Below are 19189 nucleotides of genomic sequence, written 5' to 3'. Positions count from 1 at the left end.
AACCCTCTGTCCCAGTCCTGAGCCCCCTCCCACACTCCGAACTCCTCATCCCCAGCCCGAGCCTGCACCCCCCCCCTCCGCCCCCGTGCCGCCTTCCACACTCCAAACCCCTCGGCTCCATCCGCACCACATGAATTTTGTTATGTGCACCAATATGAAGGTGATGTGTCACCTTCATATTGGTGCACATAACAAAATTCATTCCGCACATGGATGTAAAAAAATTAGAGGGAACACTGCCTATGATATGCACCTTTCATTTCATTGAGAGACCAGCCCCAGAATATTGCCCTTGCCTCTCACAGTTTGTATCAGCTATTTCTATTCAGTTATGTATCCATTTCTAGAATGCATTTCCCCCCTACACCCTCCAACACACACAATATATAAGGTATTTCTATGCTGCTGTTTTCGCTCTCACATCTGGTGATCTAAAATGGCGGGGGGAGGCGGGGAAATCTTCAATTTTTCAATGATGCCCTGTTATCTGAATGTTGCTTTGCTTCCCTGGTCCCACTGGAGCACCTCTTAGCAGCAGAGACTGCAGTTTCTCTGCTTACTCTGTGAACCAATCTGTCGTTCACACCCACTTTCAACTGCTTTTGCCAAGAGGACAGGGTTCATGTTCCCTGTGGAAACAAGGCCATATTCTCCCAAAATAAATAAACTATGATGCCTTTCTATGATTCTGCAAACAAAATAAGCTGAGAGAATATACATAAAATAAAACACTTTAAACATTAATTGTAGCATTCAACCACCAAGAATGGTCTGGCGAATCCATCATAAACTTAGGTATAACAAGTGTTGTATAACACTCTGGGATCTAATAAATGACTCGTGTAATTAATGATTCTGTCTGTATTGTGTTTATAGCGTGCTCAAGACAGTGGTATCTGAGCGCCTTACACATTTGAGAAGTCAACCTGTTACTGATCTTTGGTCAAAATTTTCAAAAATGACTAATAATTTCAGATGCCCAACTGGAGACACCTTAACAGGGGCCTGACTTTCATAGGGCGGGTGTTCAGCAGTGTCTGACAGTCAGGCTAATTTAGTTATCTCATGTTGGGCACCCAAGCATGGATGCACCCAAAATCATCGCTCCCTTTTGAAAATGTGGACCTGTGTATCTTTTCCCCCCCATTCTCCAGTTAGACACCAAAAGCCAGCATGTCACTTTGCTCAGCCAAAAGAAATCGGTGATAGTCTGAAATTGCTAACAAACTTTATACAGAAGAAAATGTATTTGTCTGGGGAAAACAACTTACAAACTTGCTGTGTCGATAAAGAATCACAAAAGGGAACAAATCCCCTTTTGCTTCTTTTGCAACTCATCTTTAATTACAGCTTACTGCCTGCCTTTATTCAGGCATGCAAAGCTGTAGCTTATTTTTGTATGGTTTAAAAAATTAGATTTAACAAGAACTGGAAATGAATCAAATAATTGCAACACTGTAATTTTTTTTTTTAGATCCTAAAGAGTTTAAAATGTCATCTCCCCAAAATCCACAAGCACAAAAGAATGTCTCACCTTCCATTCTGGGATTCAGAACTCCTTTTGCGTCACTCTTCTCCTTCAAAAAATCAAGGAAGCACACTTTAAAGCACCAGACTCGGCAGCAGCCACGGTGAGCTATACACAACAGGTGTTCATTCTACTGCTTAATGGTAGTTAGAAAAAGAAAATGAATGGTTTCATGCGTTGCTTGTAAAACTTTGTGTACAGCTCTGTTTAAATTAGATGATTCTCCAGCCTACTGCTTTTCACATGTCCCAGTAGGAGCATGATTTTATTTGGTTATGTAATGCAAAGTTATCAGTTAAATGTCAGAAAGAATAAAGACTAAGTGGAAAGTAAGGGCCAAATTCCCATCCTATGATGAAATTTAATTTGCTCAGGCTTTGCACGAAAGCTGCATGGTTGTTACAGTCTCTGGGCTATAGCAGCGGCTCTAGCCCATTATACCCCTTTCTTCATGGGGTCTGGACAGGGCCGGCGCAACCCATTAGGCGACCTAGGCGATCGCCTAGGGCACTGCAATTTGGGGGGCGGCGACCGTGGCGGTATTTTGGCGGCGGGACCTTCTGCTGCCTCTGTGGGGGGGGGGCGGCATTTCGGGGCGGCAGAAAAGCTGGCGGCGCTCCTGGGCCTGGATAATAGATTCAAGTAGTTTGTAGACACATTGGCAACACCTCACTGTCAAACCCCTCTTTGTGATGCAATGTTGTTATTATTTATATTGAGGTAGTGCTTGGGGTCGCCAGTCATGGATTAGGGGCCCATGGTAGAAGGTCCTTTTCAAACACATAACAAAAATGTGGACCCAGCTCTGAAGAGCATACGGACTTATTATAAGACAAACTTAGATTGTAAGCTCTTTGGGGCAAGGACTGTCTTTTTTGTTCTGTTTGTACAGAGCCTAACAATGTGGGGTCCTAACCGGGGATCCTAGGTGCTATAATAATACAAATAATAAATAACACGAGACAACAGGTAGATGCAACAACAGACTGGGGGAGGGGGAAGAAAGCACAAGGTAATAATGAGACAATACTGGTCAGTATGATAAGTAGTTGTTTTCGCACACCAGCTACCTAACAGTTGGTGAGGTTTTTGTATCACAGCAGAGGAGAGTTTTAAGGTGGGGTTTGAAGAGGGACAATGAGGTCACCTTGCAGATGTTTCCAGAGAGCTCCTCCCTAGCAGAGCAGCAAGGTGACCATCATTGAAAATTAGTGGCCCCCTGTGAGTGCTGGGAAGCAGATACTAGCCGTGGCACAGCACAGTCCAGCTCTTCCCTCTCCTTCGCCCTTGGCATAACCCCTACACTTGGGACTGGGAGCAGGACCAATATAGAGCTCTCACACCATCTCTATGCAAACCACGGTGGCCCTCTGTATAGGGAGTATTCAGGGGGCCATTCCCACAGCAGAAATGCCCACAGCATAAAGGGGCATTTGTGTAACTGAGAAAGAGAATAGGGTTTCAGGAGGGACATATATATTGGTGTGAAATCAATCTTGTGGGATGAGATCAAATGAAAGCAAAGCCTAGGGGGCTTCAGATTCTGGGCTCTTCAATTTGGCAGCCTGTACCAGTATGAAAATGACAGTATGTAAATAACTTTTTTTTTGAAAGAGCAATAGAAGATACATATAATGGTATGTACTCACTGCTTCGGTTTTCCCGATTATATATTTATCCTGATTTTTCAACAGAAAATGTATAAATTAGATCTTGGGTTCAGATGATCTTTACCAGTGGTGAGCATGTCAGGGTAATCCGCTGGCGGCCCGTGAGACAGTTTGTTTACATTGACCATCCACAGGCACAGCCGCCCACAGCTGCCAGTGGCCGCGGTTCGCTGTTCCCAGCCAATGGGAGCTGCGGGAAGCGGCGGCCAGCACGTCCCTGCAGCCCATGCTGCTTCCCACAGCTCCCATTGGCCAGGAACGGTGAATCGCGGCCACCGGGAGCTGCGGGTGGCCGTGCCTGTGGACAGTCAATGTAAACAAACTGTCTCGTGGCCTGCCAGCGGATTACCCTGATGGGCCGCGTGAGGCCCGCAGGTTGCCCACCACTGATCTTGACTCATTACAAGGCAGAATTTTTGAAAAATAAACAGCAAGGCTATTCTGATGTGGAGCCGAGCCAATTACTAAATATCCTAGTCACGTCTCCCTATTGAAAACTTCTCCGCCCTTTCTAGGTGTTGTCTTGGCATGTGACTTGTTTTATGTACAGACAAAGCAATAAAAATACTTTGCCTGTCACCAGGTAAAGTTATTTGGAGAGTAAGTGATGTACAATAGGCAGCAGCACTGTAAGTCATGTAAGTAAGCTTGACTGGTGGAAGTCTGTAAACAGCTAGGTATTAGCGACTGTTTAGATGGTACTTTGTCCCTTTTGTGCGCGCAAAAAAAAAAAAAAAGTCTCACCTGCTGTGGGGTGTTTTGTTGTGGGGAAAAATATTATGGAAGGCTGCAAAAAGAAGTCTATTTACGTGGAGCTATTTAAGAGGCTAATAAAAGGGTTGTAACACCAAAGTTGGTAGTAAGTAAAACCTGTGATTATTTTCCATTCCAGGCATTTGATGTTTTAAGTTATTCTTATCCTCTTCGTATAGCATGTTTAAATAGGTGTTACATTTAAAAAGAAGCACTAAGTTTTACTTAACCAAGTGTTTTCAACATGCTTGCATAATTTGATTGTTGTTTAGCTGGGTACTGTGTAGTGCTCATACGAATATTAAAAGGAAAAGACTGCGATCTGAGAGAGAACCCAGGCATGGGCCATTGCAGATTAGAGCCTGACTGAAACTAACAATTTGCTGCCGAATCTATCTCATGGAGTTATTGTGTATTATTATTAAATGCAATCACTCTTCTAGTGTTGCACTCTGTAATCATCTGTCTAGCTACAGGTACCTAGTTTCATGTTTGGGGGTGTGTGTGTGGGGGAGGTGGTTTGATGACCAAAAGAAATAAAATTATTTCTGGTTTCTATGGTAATGAATTTAAGAAATACTTGCACTTTCCTACTTGCACGTAGGAAAACAAACCTTTAATTTCAAAATACTGACAAACTGGATGGAAGTCAGAGTAGAGCAATGAGGATGATTAGGGGGCTGGAGGGACTGATATAGGACACAAGATTATTGTAATCTTGTTTGTATAATTTGACTAGGAGACAACTAAGGAGGAACACCATCATCTATTACTTAAAGAGTGCTAAGAACAAGGATGGGGAAGAATTATTTAGGATGGTGCAAGGAGGTGTAACCAGGAGTAATTTTGGCCAGAATATTAAAAAAAAAAAAAAAAAAAACATTTCTGATAGCTAGATCTACTGGAAAAGGAATAATGATGTCCCACTGCTTGGAATAATTAAAACTGGGGTAGGGACAGCACTTGCAAGTGTGCTGTACAGAACAATTCTCCACATGCAAAGTTGAAGCAGCCAATAGAATTTTTTCCATTTCTAATGGAATAAGACTTGAGATCGTTTACAAAACAGAACACCAAACTCACTGCATTTGGTTTGAAAGAAATCATTGTAAAGATTCTGAAATACCACAAGCTCAACTCTATATGTTGTGTTAAGTGATACTGCATATTCCACATCATTTTAGCTTAAAACAAAAGTTAAATATGGCTTTGAGAACTGATTCTGAAACCCTTACACACACTGAGTAGTAATCCCATTGACTTCAATGGGAATATTCACATGATTAACTGCTATCAAGCAAAGTTAAGGAGTGGAGCAGGCTCATAGAGCCTTATTCTGCAAAGCCCATGGAAATCAAAGGGAATCTTTCCATAGGCTTCAGTTGGTTTTGGATGATGCCTTATATGAGGAAGGGATCCTGATTTTAACCTTCCCAATTGCAAAAACACAAATACTATCCCTTTCAACTGTTCTTCCCTGCCTGCAAGCGCATTACAAACAAATGACAAAGCAGTGGGAAGAAAGACTCGGATACACAGAACATGCCAACAAGCCAGTTTATACTTGCTGCTGAAGCACAATAAAATAATTTACCTCAGTCCAGTGAAAGCCTTAAGAACCAAAAGGAAATAATGACTGTAAAAAAATCCTTTCATAGACAGGATTGATCACAAAAAATGAGAAGAATAAGCAAAACAAAGCCCTCTGGGAGGAGGGCTGAACAGTGAAGAGCAACCATAACTAGGCAAAATTCTTTTCAATGTCCTTTTGGCAGGGGGATAGGCATGTTAATTTTTAAACAAAGGTCTGCAAGTGGGAGAAGGAACCATATCTTATTGCGATGGGGTTAATTTCCTCATTTGAATTAGGAAATTTTTTTTTCCACCTGTATGGGTACAAATCCATCTCACTTTACTCACGTGAGTATCCCCATTTAAATCAGCTGCACTTCTCCTTTCCTTTGGTTATTTAGTTAGTTAGATGTATACACTCATTCCATTAAAAGGAGTGCCCATCCTTTGCTCTTGGCGCCCCTGGACACATTTAAAAAACCACAATTCTAAAAATACATTATTTCATATACAACCCTCTCTTGGCCAGTAATTAACATTAATGCAGCAGCTGAAAAATGGCTGAAGTTCCTTACAAGAACTCCCACCAGAGTCCTGGCAATCCTTCACAACCTGGGAAAATAGTTAGGCCTTGCAGTGTGCAATGAAAGTTGAAAAATTAGGATTATTTTGGACTGGTGGGAGCAAATTCCCCAGGGCCTTATAGAGAACCGTCTGCCAGCTCCCCCTCTTTCTTATACAAGTGGGGTGCCCTTGTGATCTCCACTGGGGCAATTTGGGATAGGAAGAGAGGCAGTCTTTCAGATAAGTAGGTCACGGGCCATTTTGAGCGTTATAGGTCATATAACCAAAACCTTAGATTCTCTCCAGTACTTAATAAATTCTTGTCATTTGGAAAATTACCTAAGATTGCAAATAACCGTTTGTTAGAATGACAGATGGAGAGTTACCTTACTGATATTCCAGCAGCGTAAATGCCATTAATCTGAGGTCCCTTCTTGGCTGTTCACTTGGAACATTAACAAGTTGCAGATTCGAGCAACCTGATGGGTGAAAAAAATATATCATAAGATGCATTTGAGAAACAACATGACAAACTCTGTGGACTCTTCATAAAAAGTATTTTTGGAAGCTTCTTGCTGGATATTAAAAGGAAGCAAGCCGGCTATTTACTCCCTTGTAAAATTTTATTGTGTTCATCTTCAAAGCAGCTTTTTAAATTCTTTTCACAGATATGACAGCTTTGCTCTGGGCGCCCATACATCTTCCAAAGTTGAGAAAATGGCACAGGTAAGTAGCTTGGCAACTTTATTGTAAAAAAATGTTTAAAGCAGGGAATATTTTGAGTACTAGTCCACTGTCTTTGTAGAATAGACATTATGCCCAGCTGGCTACTTATTTAAACATGACTTATGTAAACATGATTCTTGCAATTCTGTATTTAAATACTAGGGAAAATTCATATGTGGTGTAAGCCTGTTGAATTCAGTGGTGTCACACCAGGGATGAATTTGCCCCATTTATTGTACGAGTGTCTCCAAAGAAGTCCGAAGTCTAACTTCTGCAGTGCGGTTTCAGTTCTCTTTAACAAGGAAATCATTTAATAAATTATTGCTATGGGACAAACACAAGATATGTTTTGGCAGTAGTAGCCAAAGCACAAATAAATGTGAACTCACTTTGAACAAATATTTGCCATTTGGATTTATTTACAATTGTTAAGTTTTATTTGTTACATCTGTGCTTACAAACAGGTTGAGCACATATCCACATGATTTCTGGCTTCAGTGCAAGTTTAAATTCAGATGCAGATCATTCAGATTCTGTTAGGCAAAGATTCTGCCACCTTTACTAGTTCCAGTGACGTCAGTGGGACTGTCTGTCTGGTAATGGACTTCTCAATGGGTGAAATTCACCCCCATGCAGACAGCCTACATGAAACCTACGAACCACTTACATCCTGTTTTAGGCCTTAAGCGGGAGTTAAGTGGGAGTTAAGGCCTTGTGCAGGTCTTATGCATGGGGGTGAATTTCACCCAATGGGAGTAAGATTTGGTCCAATAGTATTTTATTTCTGATTCTGCAAGCCCTTGGTGCACAGAACTCCCATACACTGAGAGTGCTATGTGCTGAGTGTTTGTGGGAATGAGGCTCTTTGATGTCACTATGAACTACTTTAGCTAAATAGAGCCTGGGCACTAGGAAGGCTCCTTTGTGTTCTAACTTCAGGTGATTTGTTTTGGCTGGATGCTCCAGATTGGTAGCACAGAGACATTTCAAGCATGAGGCACCAAATTCCTCTCTGGTGTAACTTCAGTGTAATCCTTGGATATCAACAGAATTACACCTGGGATGAAGTTGGCTCAGAGTCTCAGTTTTAACCATTTCACTGCTCTGTATTACTAACATGAACTCTGTTATATGGTGTAATCAGAGAGGCGACAACTGAGGGCTTGTCTACACTTACAGTGCTACACCAGTGCAGCTGTAGCATTTAGCAAAGACACTACCTACACTGACGAGAGCTTTTCCCATCGGCGTAGATACGCCACCTCTCCAAGAGGCTGTAGCTATGTCGACAGGAGAAGCCCTCCCATTGGCATAGTGCTGTCTACACCAGGGTTAGGTTGGTTTAACAACATGGCTCGGGGGTGTGGATATATTACACCCTTGAGCAACATAGTTATAGCAACATAAAATGGTAGTGTAGACCAAGTCTAAGAGGGAACATAAGGGTATACAAATAATGAATGGTATCAAGAAGATAAGTGGGGCACTCCTACTTCCCCTCTCTAATACTTCCAGAACAAGGGACTATTCCATGGAACCTAATGGCAGGATTTAAAATTGATAAAAGGAAATACAATGCCCAGATAGCCTGAGGAACTCATTGTCACAATCTATCATTGAAACAAAGATCCAAGCAGGATTCAGAGAGAGACTGGATGTTTATATGAATAACAAGAACATCCAGAGTTACAATAGAAAAGATTTTTTTTTTTTTTTTTTTTTAAATGAGAGTGGGACCAAATGCTTAGCTCATGTAAATCAGCCAAAATCCATTGACGTTAATGGAACTATACTGATTTATGCCAGCAGAGGATCTGGCCTCAAGAATTATGGAAGCCTCCATATTTCAGAGCATAAACCAGCCTCTTAACTGATAGGGACTAGGAAGAAACTTTCCTTCTAAGGAGGTAATTCGTTGACTGCCTAATGCAAGGTTTCTTGCATCTTCCACTGATGCACCTTGTGCTGGCTTCTGTCAGGTACGGGATACTGGACTAGATGAGCCATCTGTCTGATCCAGTCTGGCAGTTCCTAAATTCTTATGGAATTTTGGTCCCATATTACACAGGAATAAAGGGCTCATTCACTCTTTCCAGGTGCATTTGTTGGCTCTGCACCAGTCTGATCGATCTTGAGATCACTCAGACCAGAGCAGGAAAGACCATGAAGGGACCTCACCCCCATTCCATGGTGGGACCCACTGAGGTTCCCAGTGGGAGGATAGCTCATACAGTCAGCATTCTGGTCCTCCATTTTAGGCCCCCTAACGGGTGCCCCCTTCTCATGATGTGACCCAAAGACTTCTTGATACTAACTGGCAGAGGGCATTGAGGTACATAGGGGCACAGCGATCCCCTGGGTTCACCAAAAGAATGTCATGTAAGGTCTCTAATGAAAGCCTGTGTCACACAGGTCATTATAATCATTCTGAGATGTATATCTATGTGAGGAGTTTCGTATATATGCTGAAAATTGTGTTCTCTAGGCCTTCTAGTTAAAGGCAGGTTCTCTCAAAGGTAGCTTGCCTTGAGGCAAACTTCTCCCGTCAGGAGGTGAGAGAGACACTTCTCTCCTTAGCTAACCATTGTGTATCTCACAATGGAAATCTGTTAGCATACTGAGTCTAATGCTAATAAAGAGTTTTTGGAGATTTCAGAAGGAAATTAACAGGAAGAAGTAAATTGCAGGAGGAAGGGAAGAACCCTGTTTTCAGAGGAAGATCAAAGGTCTGGGGTCATATCTGGGGGTGCAGAGAGATGCTCTGGCATCCTTAAAGCTGGGAAGACAAGCTGGCAGCAGGCTTGATCTTATGACAAGGGGAATCTCAGCCACCCTGGTTGAAAACACTGGGAAAAGGACTTGGGGTAAGCTATCCTGTAGGAGACAGGAATGCTGTCTGTGTTAAGTTTAGGCTGTAGCAAGCATGTTATGAATTTGTTTTATATGTATCCATTTGTTTCTAATAGTCTTACTGACTATCATTTGAATCTCAGTTCTTTAATAATAAACTTATTCTTGTTTTCACTGTAAATATATCTAAGTGTTGTGTGTTAAATGGAGCAGTGATCCTGGGTTGAATCTAGTAAGCTGGTGTGTGCTATTCCTTTGGGAGCAGAGAATCTGAGAGTTGTGTGAGTGTTCAGGGGATCAGGGGCTTGGCACTCCAGAGAGACGTTTGGGAGCTAAAGACGTGTGTGCCTATAGCTAACCTGTACAGAGAGAGCAAGGCCTGCAAGGCAGTGCTTGTGTTGCCAGAGGCTGGTGGAATTAGTGCGTATGTGAAAATACAATTTTAAAACTCAAGAGTAAAGCATCACAAATGGAATTTGTTTCATTAAAATATTACTAATGTCTTAACTGTAATACTTATAAAATGCTACTAAATTAGTTGTAGTATTGTGTGAAGATGAAATCTTAGTATAGGAGAGGTGACTGTGGTATTTGATTATAACATTTTTGCTGGGAGGTGAATACCACCTGTTGTTGGGGTGGGTTGTAAATGTGCGCATTAAAGAAGAATGGATTAGGAAAATTTAAATTACCGAGGCAATATCCTACTAGAATGTATGTGGAGGTGAAATGAGTGAACAGCTAACAACTACAGACAAATATCAGTTATAATACAAAACCAGCATTAATGTGCTCTGGAGTGTGCTACAGCCTCTGGACAAGAAGATGGACTAAAATCCCCCCAAAATCAAGTGAAAGTCTGAACTATAGATAGTTGTTCCAAATCCCTTGCTCTTACTATGTAGAATTTAATTCTTCACACGTGCAGCACTGTGATTTCAGGCATATATTGTTTAAAAAAAAGAATATTAGCACCCATGAGGGTTTTCTCTCCTCTTGTCCATATTAAGATGATTTGTTTTGCTATGAAAATAAGCTACACAGTCTCTTAAACTTCTCAACAGGCTGAAACATGCAACTCATCTTTACCAGCTGAACTACCTGGTAATTTATTTGATGCAACTCAAGCACAAATGATGGAGGACAGTGCACCTATATGGAATGAACAGCTAGAAAAAGAGTTCTTCCGTGGTAAGTGTGTGCACTCATGCTGTTTTTATACTGTAGTACCAACAACACACGTGTAACTGGATATGGGAGACATAGGTTCTGGAACTACAGGTGTTGGGAGTGCTGCTGCACCCCCTGACTTGAAGTGGTTTCCATTATATACAGGGTTTACAGTTTGGCTAAAGGGCTCTCATCACTCCCACTATAAAAATTGTTCCAGCACCCCTGATGGGAGATCCTTTCTTTAAATGAATAGTCTCTCTATATGAGTTGCTCATTGCTTCCAAATACGGCAGCTACTTCTCTCTCACTTTGTCTGTCTCATGTTTACAATCATTCGAAGACACCCGTCCTTCTGCACATGTAACTCCCATTGAGGTCAATGTGTAGCTGAGGCTAGCTTTATGATTTGTAGAGCCCCAAGCCACAGGAAATGAGAGGAGCCATGAGTTACCTCCCCATCTGGGCCCATTACCAGAGGGAGTGAATGGGGCTAGCAGCCAAGTCACTTCTTCCTTTCTGGTCTCACTGCTGGTGAGTGAGGTAAGGACAGACAAAGCTTAGACTGGCCCACAAGGGTGCAAGGAAATTTATTCTTCCATGAACTTTTCTGGGACCCTCCAAAAACGTCCTCCTTGGTACACCGCTACCCAGGACCCGTATGTGGAACAGCTACACCAGTTTTTCACTTTGAAAACATTATTACAATATGGGGAGAGGGTATGATTAGGAGGCAGTGAGGGGGGGAGGCATGCTAGAGAGAGCAGGCAGCAGGGGGTGGCGGTGTCTCTCCGGAACCCTCAGGCCCATCATTTATTTTAGGCAGCAGCCATCACTGCTCAGGCAGTGCCCAGAAGCCCCTTTCCTCTCATTTCTCTGGAGGCCCTTGCCTCCTCTGTTTGACACAGGGCCAGAGAGAGCACTGCAGAATTTGGCCGTGATGTGAGGTCCGCAAAATAGTAAGGTCCCAAACAGCCACTTGCTTTGCTTGTGCCATAACTGGCTCCCTTATGGTCCCCCACTCTCTGCTGTCCTCAGCAGAAACTAAGCAAAGCAGAGAATCTGAGGTTTGCACTGAGCTGTCCATGACACTCAGATCTTTTTTTATTTCAGCCTTAAAAAAGGTGGGTGATGGACCATTTGTGTTTACTAGTGCTCAATTCTTAAATTCATCTCTGGTGTAACTGCTAGATGTATTTAGTTCATGTGGATGCAAACTGAACACATTAAACTGTCGTTGCATAAATCATCCCTTTGATTGAAAGTACTCCCAGTAAATTCTTTTTATCAGACATGGCTATCTAAAATCCATCCCAGTTAAACAAGAAATTCAATGTTTAATCCAGGTTAATAGGTTAGTGCATAACTGCAACTTTGTTGACAGAGTGAATCAAAAGTTCTTATTAAATGTTATTACGCTTTATCATCACCTAGGCTATCAACCCATCTGACCTCCACAGATTCATAGAATGCCATTGCCAAGCCCTGCGTGTTATAGTCCTTTTATAGAAATCATTGAAAGTGAGCAATAAGCGATAAATTACTTAGTGTTGTCAATTAATCGCTGTTAATGCATGTGATTAATGCAAAACAAATTAATTAGATTTTAAAGAATAGTCACGATTAATCACAGTTTTAATCGAAATGTTAAGCAATAATAGAATACCAATTTAAAATTTATTATAAATATTTTTGGATGTTTTTCTACATTTTCAAATAGATTGATTTCAATTACTGTACAACACAGAATACAAAGTGTACAGTGCTCACTTTAAATTATTTTTTATTACAAATATTTGCACTGTAAAAAGAAACAAAAGAAATAGTATTTTTCAATTCACCTCATACAAGTACTGTAGTGCAATCTCTTTATTGTGAAAGCGCAACTTTCAAATGTAGAAGTATTTATTTATTTATTACAAAAACACATTTGTTTACATTTACGGGAGATAATGCTGCTCACTTCTTATTTACAATGTCACCTGTAAGTGAGAACAGGTGTTCTGCATGGCACTGTTGTAGCCAGCGTTGCAGATATGCTGAACTTTGTATGCCCCTTCATGCTTCGACCACCATTCCAGAGGACATGCTTCCATGCTGATTTGGGTTCTGTTTGATAACGATCCAAAGCAGTGCGGACCGACATGCCTTCATTTTCATCATCTGAGTCAGATGCCACCAACTTGTTTGTCTTAATACTAGCTGAACAAGAAGTAGGACTGAGTGGACTTGTAGGCTCTACAATTTTATATGGTTTTGGTTTTGAGTGCAGTTATGTAACAAATAAAATAATTCTACATTTGTATGTTGCACTTTCACGATAAAGAGATGGCACTGACTACAATATTTGTATGAGGTGAATGGAAAAATATTATTTCATTTGTTTATTTTTATAGTGCAAATATTTTGTAATCAAAATAATAATAATATAAAGTGAGCACTCCACACTTTGTATTCTGTGTTGTAACTGAAATCAATATATTTGAAAATGTAGAAAATATATAAAAAAAAAATAATACATTTCAATTGGTATTCTGTTATTGTTTAACATTGTGATTAAAACTGCAATTAATCGTGATTACTTTTTTAACATTGTGATTAATAGCAATTATAATTTTTAGTTGTTTCACAGCCCAAATACTGAAAATGTTCAGCTGTTTTATTTACAACACATTCCAAGCTAAACAAGCTTAGGACATGCAGGGCTACTCCATGTGCTCCTTTGAATGTTAATATCTAGAATGTCCTTCCAGCTCACAGCTACATCATAGCGTTGTCTATGCTCTGGAAACATACAGAAAGATCTGCGCATGCTCATCAGCATCAGGCCCAGATTAAAGGGTTTTGGGCCTCTCACACCTTCTGTAAACTAGACAGCAAAGTGCCTCCACACCATTAAATACCCCACCTACAGATCCCAACGTGCTCCTTCCGCCCCCACTCCACACATACTGCTCCCTATGCACAGACCCCTGAATGCCCCTCCCACCCCACATATACCCCAACAACCCTTCACCAGCCCCAACTTATCCTGACAGCCCCCCCCCCACACATCCCAGTAGCTCTGACCTATGTCCTACTCACCACAGCCCCCAAAACCTCAGCCCAGCAGCCACCACCCCTAGCAGCCCCCTCCAACATCCCCCCCGCATTACCCTTACAGCCTCCACAACTCTTACAGCCACCACAACTCATCCCCCCCACAACAGCCGCCACGACTCACCCCACTCCCACCCCATTCCTTGCAATCTGGAGCATGGGGTTGCAGTACCACTCAGTCTTGAGATGGGGGTCCTGTGCAAGTGCACTGAGTGCACATTGGTTAATCCAGGTCTGATGAGTACAATTCTTTTCTACTTGCTTTGCAAGCTAGAATTGTGAAAGGTTCTTCCTACACTTAGCTGATGAGTGTAAATTAAGAATGCAAACTAAGGTGTTTTTTTTTGTTTGTTTTTGTTTTTCAAATAGCAAAAACAACTAACACTGGCTAGGTTGAGGAGCCCTTTGAGGACCAGTCTCAAATCAGTACAGACTTTTCCCCCCAGTCAATGATAGATTATCGTTGAAAGGCACTGTGGAAGAAGTGAAGTATATTTGGGGAGGAGGATTTGAATATGGAGAAGGTGGTTCCTTTCAAAACCTGATCTGGTCACTGATATACAGTAGTACATTACACTTTTCAGCATAATTAGTTTGAGAACATTAATAAAATAGCTGTCTTTTTCTGTGTAGTTCTAGGTGATCTGGATGACCAGCTGGCACAGGAACAAGCCCAAGATTCAGTGAACAGAAAGCATCTAGATGGCAGTGGACCAAGAGCACAATATCTGTTTCCCAGTATAAGCAGACAGACTACTATTAGGGGACGACACAGAAATAACTGCAGTGAAACACCCAGCACATTTTTCTCTGATGCAACAAGAACAATAAGAGCCAAAGAGGACCATAAAATTTTCTACAGACCAAGGAAATTTTATGATACATATATGAACAGATGCCATTCAGCATCTAAAGAAGAATACATGCACAAGGATTCATTAGATAGTAGTTACCCTGTTCTGAGCAGAAGGCTGTCTTCTGTATCTTTTGGAGAGTCCTCAGAAGGTAGCTTGCATCTTCCTTCCATAAGACAGAACAGTGGATTTGGACACAAGAGTTATATGGGGAAGGGTACAGTTGGGAGAAGTTACTCTGTGTGTTCTCTTCAGAGATATCCGTCTTCAGCATCCTCTGAGCCATTTTCAACAACTAGTTTACAAAATCTATTGGCAACGGAGAACAACAGTGGATTTGTAAGAAGGAACAATCGGCAAACCCCAAAGCGAATTCCCCTCTCTTCTATTGTATGGAATAAACCATATACTTCTAGACATGCATCAAATCAAGACAATCTTTTTAGGACCCAATCATTAATGGAATGTAATGCCACAAAACAAGATACATATCCTTGCCCTCTGCACGAAAACAGAGAATATGAATTTTACCGGTCAAAATACCATTACAGAAGAGCTGTGTCAAGTACTAATTGGTTTAGTAGCATCAGTTGCACAGACAAAGCTGCTACTTCACTATCCTTTGATAACTGGGAGAATTATCCGTTATGCGGGTTGGAAAACAACCTCTCTAGGTCCCACTATAGAGATACAGCTTGTCATGGTAGGTTCCAAATACACCAAAAGAGTTCTCCTTTTGGAAGAAAAGAGGAGCACCCTTCCTGGTCTGATATTTATCAGTACTACAATGATGAAGTGTTTCTTTCCCCTGATGCTCACTATGAAATGATTACATCTAATTTAAATGACCAGCAAAGTGCACATGCAAAGAATGCTAAACTTGCTTCACAGTGCCATCAGAGTGACTTTCAAACATGTGTGTCAGAAAACAGAAGCAGTGTGGAGGTATCAAGTGGTGCAAGTAGTAAACTGCTTTCAAAGAATTCAAAAGACCCTCAGAGCTATCTCACTTATAAATCTGCAGTTACTTCAACCAGCATCAAAGCAGATGTGTCTGAGTCTGTCTTACTGGGTTCAAGGTTCAAAAAGAAATTGGTAGCAGAGAACAGCAGTTCTGCCACTAAGGTTTCCCAAAGCCAGCCACAGCCTTTGGTTACCCAAATGAATATTAAGAAAGACTTTAAAAAAGCTGCTTCAGACAAGGTCAGAGACTTGGAACTATCAGGCAAGGCAGACCAGAAAAGTATTAAAGACATAATATTACAGCCAGTTTCTCAGAAAGTGGATACAAAAAATACCACTGATCCCCAGATTTCTCCTTCTAATAACGCTGCTGCCTTGCAAAACAGCACATCTCTTCTTAATTCACCTCTCTCACTGAGTTCAAGAAGACAAACCCAGCTCACCGCCACAAGAGAGATTACAAAAAATAACATATCAAAGAGTTGTAAAAGAAACCTACAAAGAAAGGAAAATGATCTTCCTGCTCACAGTGAACTTAATCAGGCCCCTTCTCTTCTGTCAGCTGATGATAGCAGAAGGGGATCGTTTCTTTCAAATCTGAAGCAATGGGAACATCATCTGCTTAATTCAGCAAAAAGAAAAGGCATTAAATTAGGAAGCCGGAGAGCAGAAACTACTGATCATATCACTCCTAAGGGAGAGTCTTTCCAGGTAGATGTTCTACAAAGTAGTGCATCAGTTCATTCTGCTCCAATTACTGAAACGTTGGCAAACCATCAAAGCATATTGCCCAGTCCTCCAGAACTTTTGTCTCCTAGTTCACAAGGCTCTCTACAAGCCTTTTCTCATAAGAGCTATCTGAAATCTTTAGAAACTCCAACTACTTCTTCAGTGAATTGCAGAGTTACTGAAGCTCCAGCAGAAGGTGGGGAAGTAGTTGAGTTGGCAGGTGTTGTTGCAAAAGGTATTCCCCAGGAAAAACCCAAAGATCAAAACATTTTAGCCAGTAAGGACCATAATAGTCAATTAACTACTGGTGGTTCACAAAACAGGAATTGTGAGAATATTTATGCACGGAGTTTTGACAGAGGCCCAGAGATTGCTGAACGTAGTTTAAACTATTTTTGTTTGGAAAGAGAAAATGGAAAAACAAGACAAAATGCATCATGTATTGAAAGACTCTATAGGCAAGGAAGCTTACTGAGACACACTAATAGTAGCAGCATTTCTGGCTCTCCTGGTAAAAGCAACCCTGAGTCTCCGGAGCCTCTTGTCATTTATTACACTTTACCTAGAAAATCAGCTAGCATTGCTGGCAGTGTAATGTCAGATATGTCCATCTCTTTCCCTAAAAGCAAAACAGCCACATGGGATCATGTAGAGAAGCAGAACTCAGACAGAACTGCTGCCTTTTCTTTTAATCAAGGAGATAAAATATCTTCTTTAGGATCAGCACATTCCTCAATAAGACCAATACCTTTAGATGGTATTACAGATATCAAAGAAAATGTCCTGCAAATTAAGGATCGCCCTTTGCCTCTAAACAGGAGCCCTAGCCACTCCTTAAGTGGTAGTACAGTTGTCTCTGAATCAGAGAGAGAGAAACTTGTAAACAAAAAAGAATCCCCAGTATTTTCAGACTGTTTGGGAAAGGAAATGGGGGATTCTTTGCAGAAATATAAAACTATTAGCACATTTACAGTTTCTGGTGATGAGGATCATGTCGAATATCACGAGTTGGTTTCAATTTATTACACCTTACCACGGAGTCATTCAAGAACATTGTGTAACCTCTTTCTAGATGATCCAGAGATCACAGCTTTACCTCTTTACACAGAAAAATCTAAATCACCCAAAATGCAAAACAAGAACTCTGAAGTTCGCATCGGTTTAGCAAATGTAGCTTTTCCTAGCACCTTAGAAAAAGAGAGACACCCACATTCTCCTGATCAAACTCCTGCAGTTTCAATGACACCCCAGAATGCAAAGACAGGAGCTGTTGACACTGATCAGGAAAGCTCACATTTTTCTCCCAGCACTGAGAAAGTATGTACTTCACAGTCAACAAGCATTGTACATAATAAGAAAGATATTTCACCAGGGCTTGCATTAAAAGAAAGCACACTTGTACTTCCTGACATGGTGACATCAGACACTTCTATTCGTGATCCAGAATCCACTAAAGAAGCGGATACTTCCGTTAAGGCAATTTCTACTGCTTCACACAACCAAAATATTGATATATGCTTTTCTTCAGGTAAAGAAAGTAAAGAGAAGGAGAACATTTTGCATACTGACACACAATTAACCTCCACTTTGTCAACCCCCCCAAAACACAAAGACCCTCCAGAGAATGTTTTTAATTTTACTTCTGCAATTAATACTAATAGTGTGCAAAACAGAGACTCCAAAAATTGCCAGCAATTTATTAAAGTAAGAGGGAGTAACAATCAGAATATTTTACCACCCCAGTTAGATAAAAATAGTTCCCATGAAGGAAAAAGTCAGAGAGAGTCTGCAGTCAATAATACACCAATAACCTCTGCTGAAAGTAAATCTAGGCATGATGCAGGAGCCAAAGAGAGAGCAGATTTTCAACACCAAAGCATTTCCCTATATAACAATAAATGTACTGGATTTCTATTAGGAGCTGAAAGTTCCAGAAATAGCACAGATGAAGTTTTAATTTCTGATAGAAAAATGCTTCCAAATTCACAGAACAAACCATTTCAGCTAGGCAAAGTTTCTGCAGCTAAACCTATACTTCAACCAGCCAAAATAGGTATCCCAGACACACATGATCTAGTGAGCCGCAAAACTAAACAAGAGCAAATATCCCTGAACACTCAGATGGACAAAGATTGCACTAGTTTGCAGAAAGCTGTGATGTACAGTGAAGATAGACAGAATATTGAGTCTAAAGATAAACTCTCCAGTGTCACACAGGATCTGCAACGGCTGCAGAGTGCAGTGAGCGAAAATAAGCATATGTCTGATGGCACTAGAGAGAAAGTCAGTGATATAGAAAAAAGGAAAAACAGGCCCTCAGTTAAAAATGAAGTGGCAGCCATTTATAAAACAAGCCGAAAATTTTGTAGTAAAAATGTAAACCCAAAACCACACGTAAGTAATATATTTTCACAGAATGATGGAGGTATCACTTCTTTAGAGATTAACATGACCCACAACACATTGCAGTCCCCTGCTTCTACCCAGCTGTTTCTCCAAACTGGAAATGAAGACCAGAATCAAAATCTGACCCCTGGTGTTTGTGACAGCCCTGTTCACAAAATATCTGAGAAGAATAAGAGATCACAAACTAATGATGACTCTCCATTGTTAGTTAAAAACCAGAATCAAGGGCCTTTTGCAAATTCATGCAAACAGAGAAGAGAAGTCAACAACCCCAAACAAAACGAGAATGAAGTGGAAAGCATGCT

The 19189-nt window shown here is 41.0% G+C and overlaps 1 protein-coding gene and 1 long non-coding RNA gene across 2 annotated transcripts in view; one reads left to right on the top strand and one right to left on the bottom strand.

Annotated features, from left to right (window-relative positions):
- Positions 1-19189, top strand: part of POGLUT3 (protein O-glucosyltransferase 3) — a 61800-nt gene that overhangs the window by 24546 nt on the left and 18065 nt on the right. The window contains exons 3-5 of the mRNA XM_026653415.1: positions 1475-1631; positions 6756-6813; positions 10728-10854. Of these exons, the coding sequence (XP_026509200.1) occupies positions 1475-1631; positions 6756-6813; positions 10728-10854 (342 nt within the window). The remainder of the gene's footprint in view (positions 1-1474; positions 1632-6755; positions 6814-10727; positions 10855-19189) is intronic.
- Positions 1-19189, bottom strand: part of LOC113406763 — a 39173-nt gene that overhangs the window by 15311 nt on the left and 4673 nt on the right. The window contains exons 2-3 of the long non-coding RNA XR_003369874.1: positions 6474-6566; positions 1535-1577 (exon numbers count right to left, since the gene is read on the bottom strand). This is a non-coding gene — a long non-coding RNA (uncharacterized LOC113406763). The remainder of the gene's footprint in view (positions 1-1534; positions 1578-6473; positions 6567-19189) is intronic.

This window comes from Terrapene carolina, unplaced genomic scaffold, assembly GCF_002925995.2.
Source record: "Terrapene carolina triunguis isolate 2854851 unplaced genomic scaffold, T_m_triunguis-2.0 Scaffold138, whole genome shotgun sequence".
NCBI classification, from domain to species: Eukaryota; Metazoa; Chordata; order Testudines; family Emydidae; genus Terrapene; species Terrapene triunguis.
This window is presented reverse-complemented; position numbering and strand designations above follow the sequence as displayed.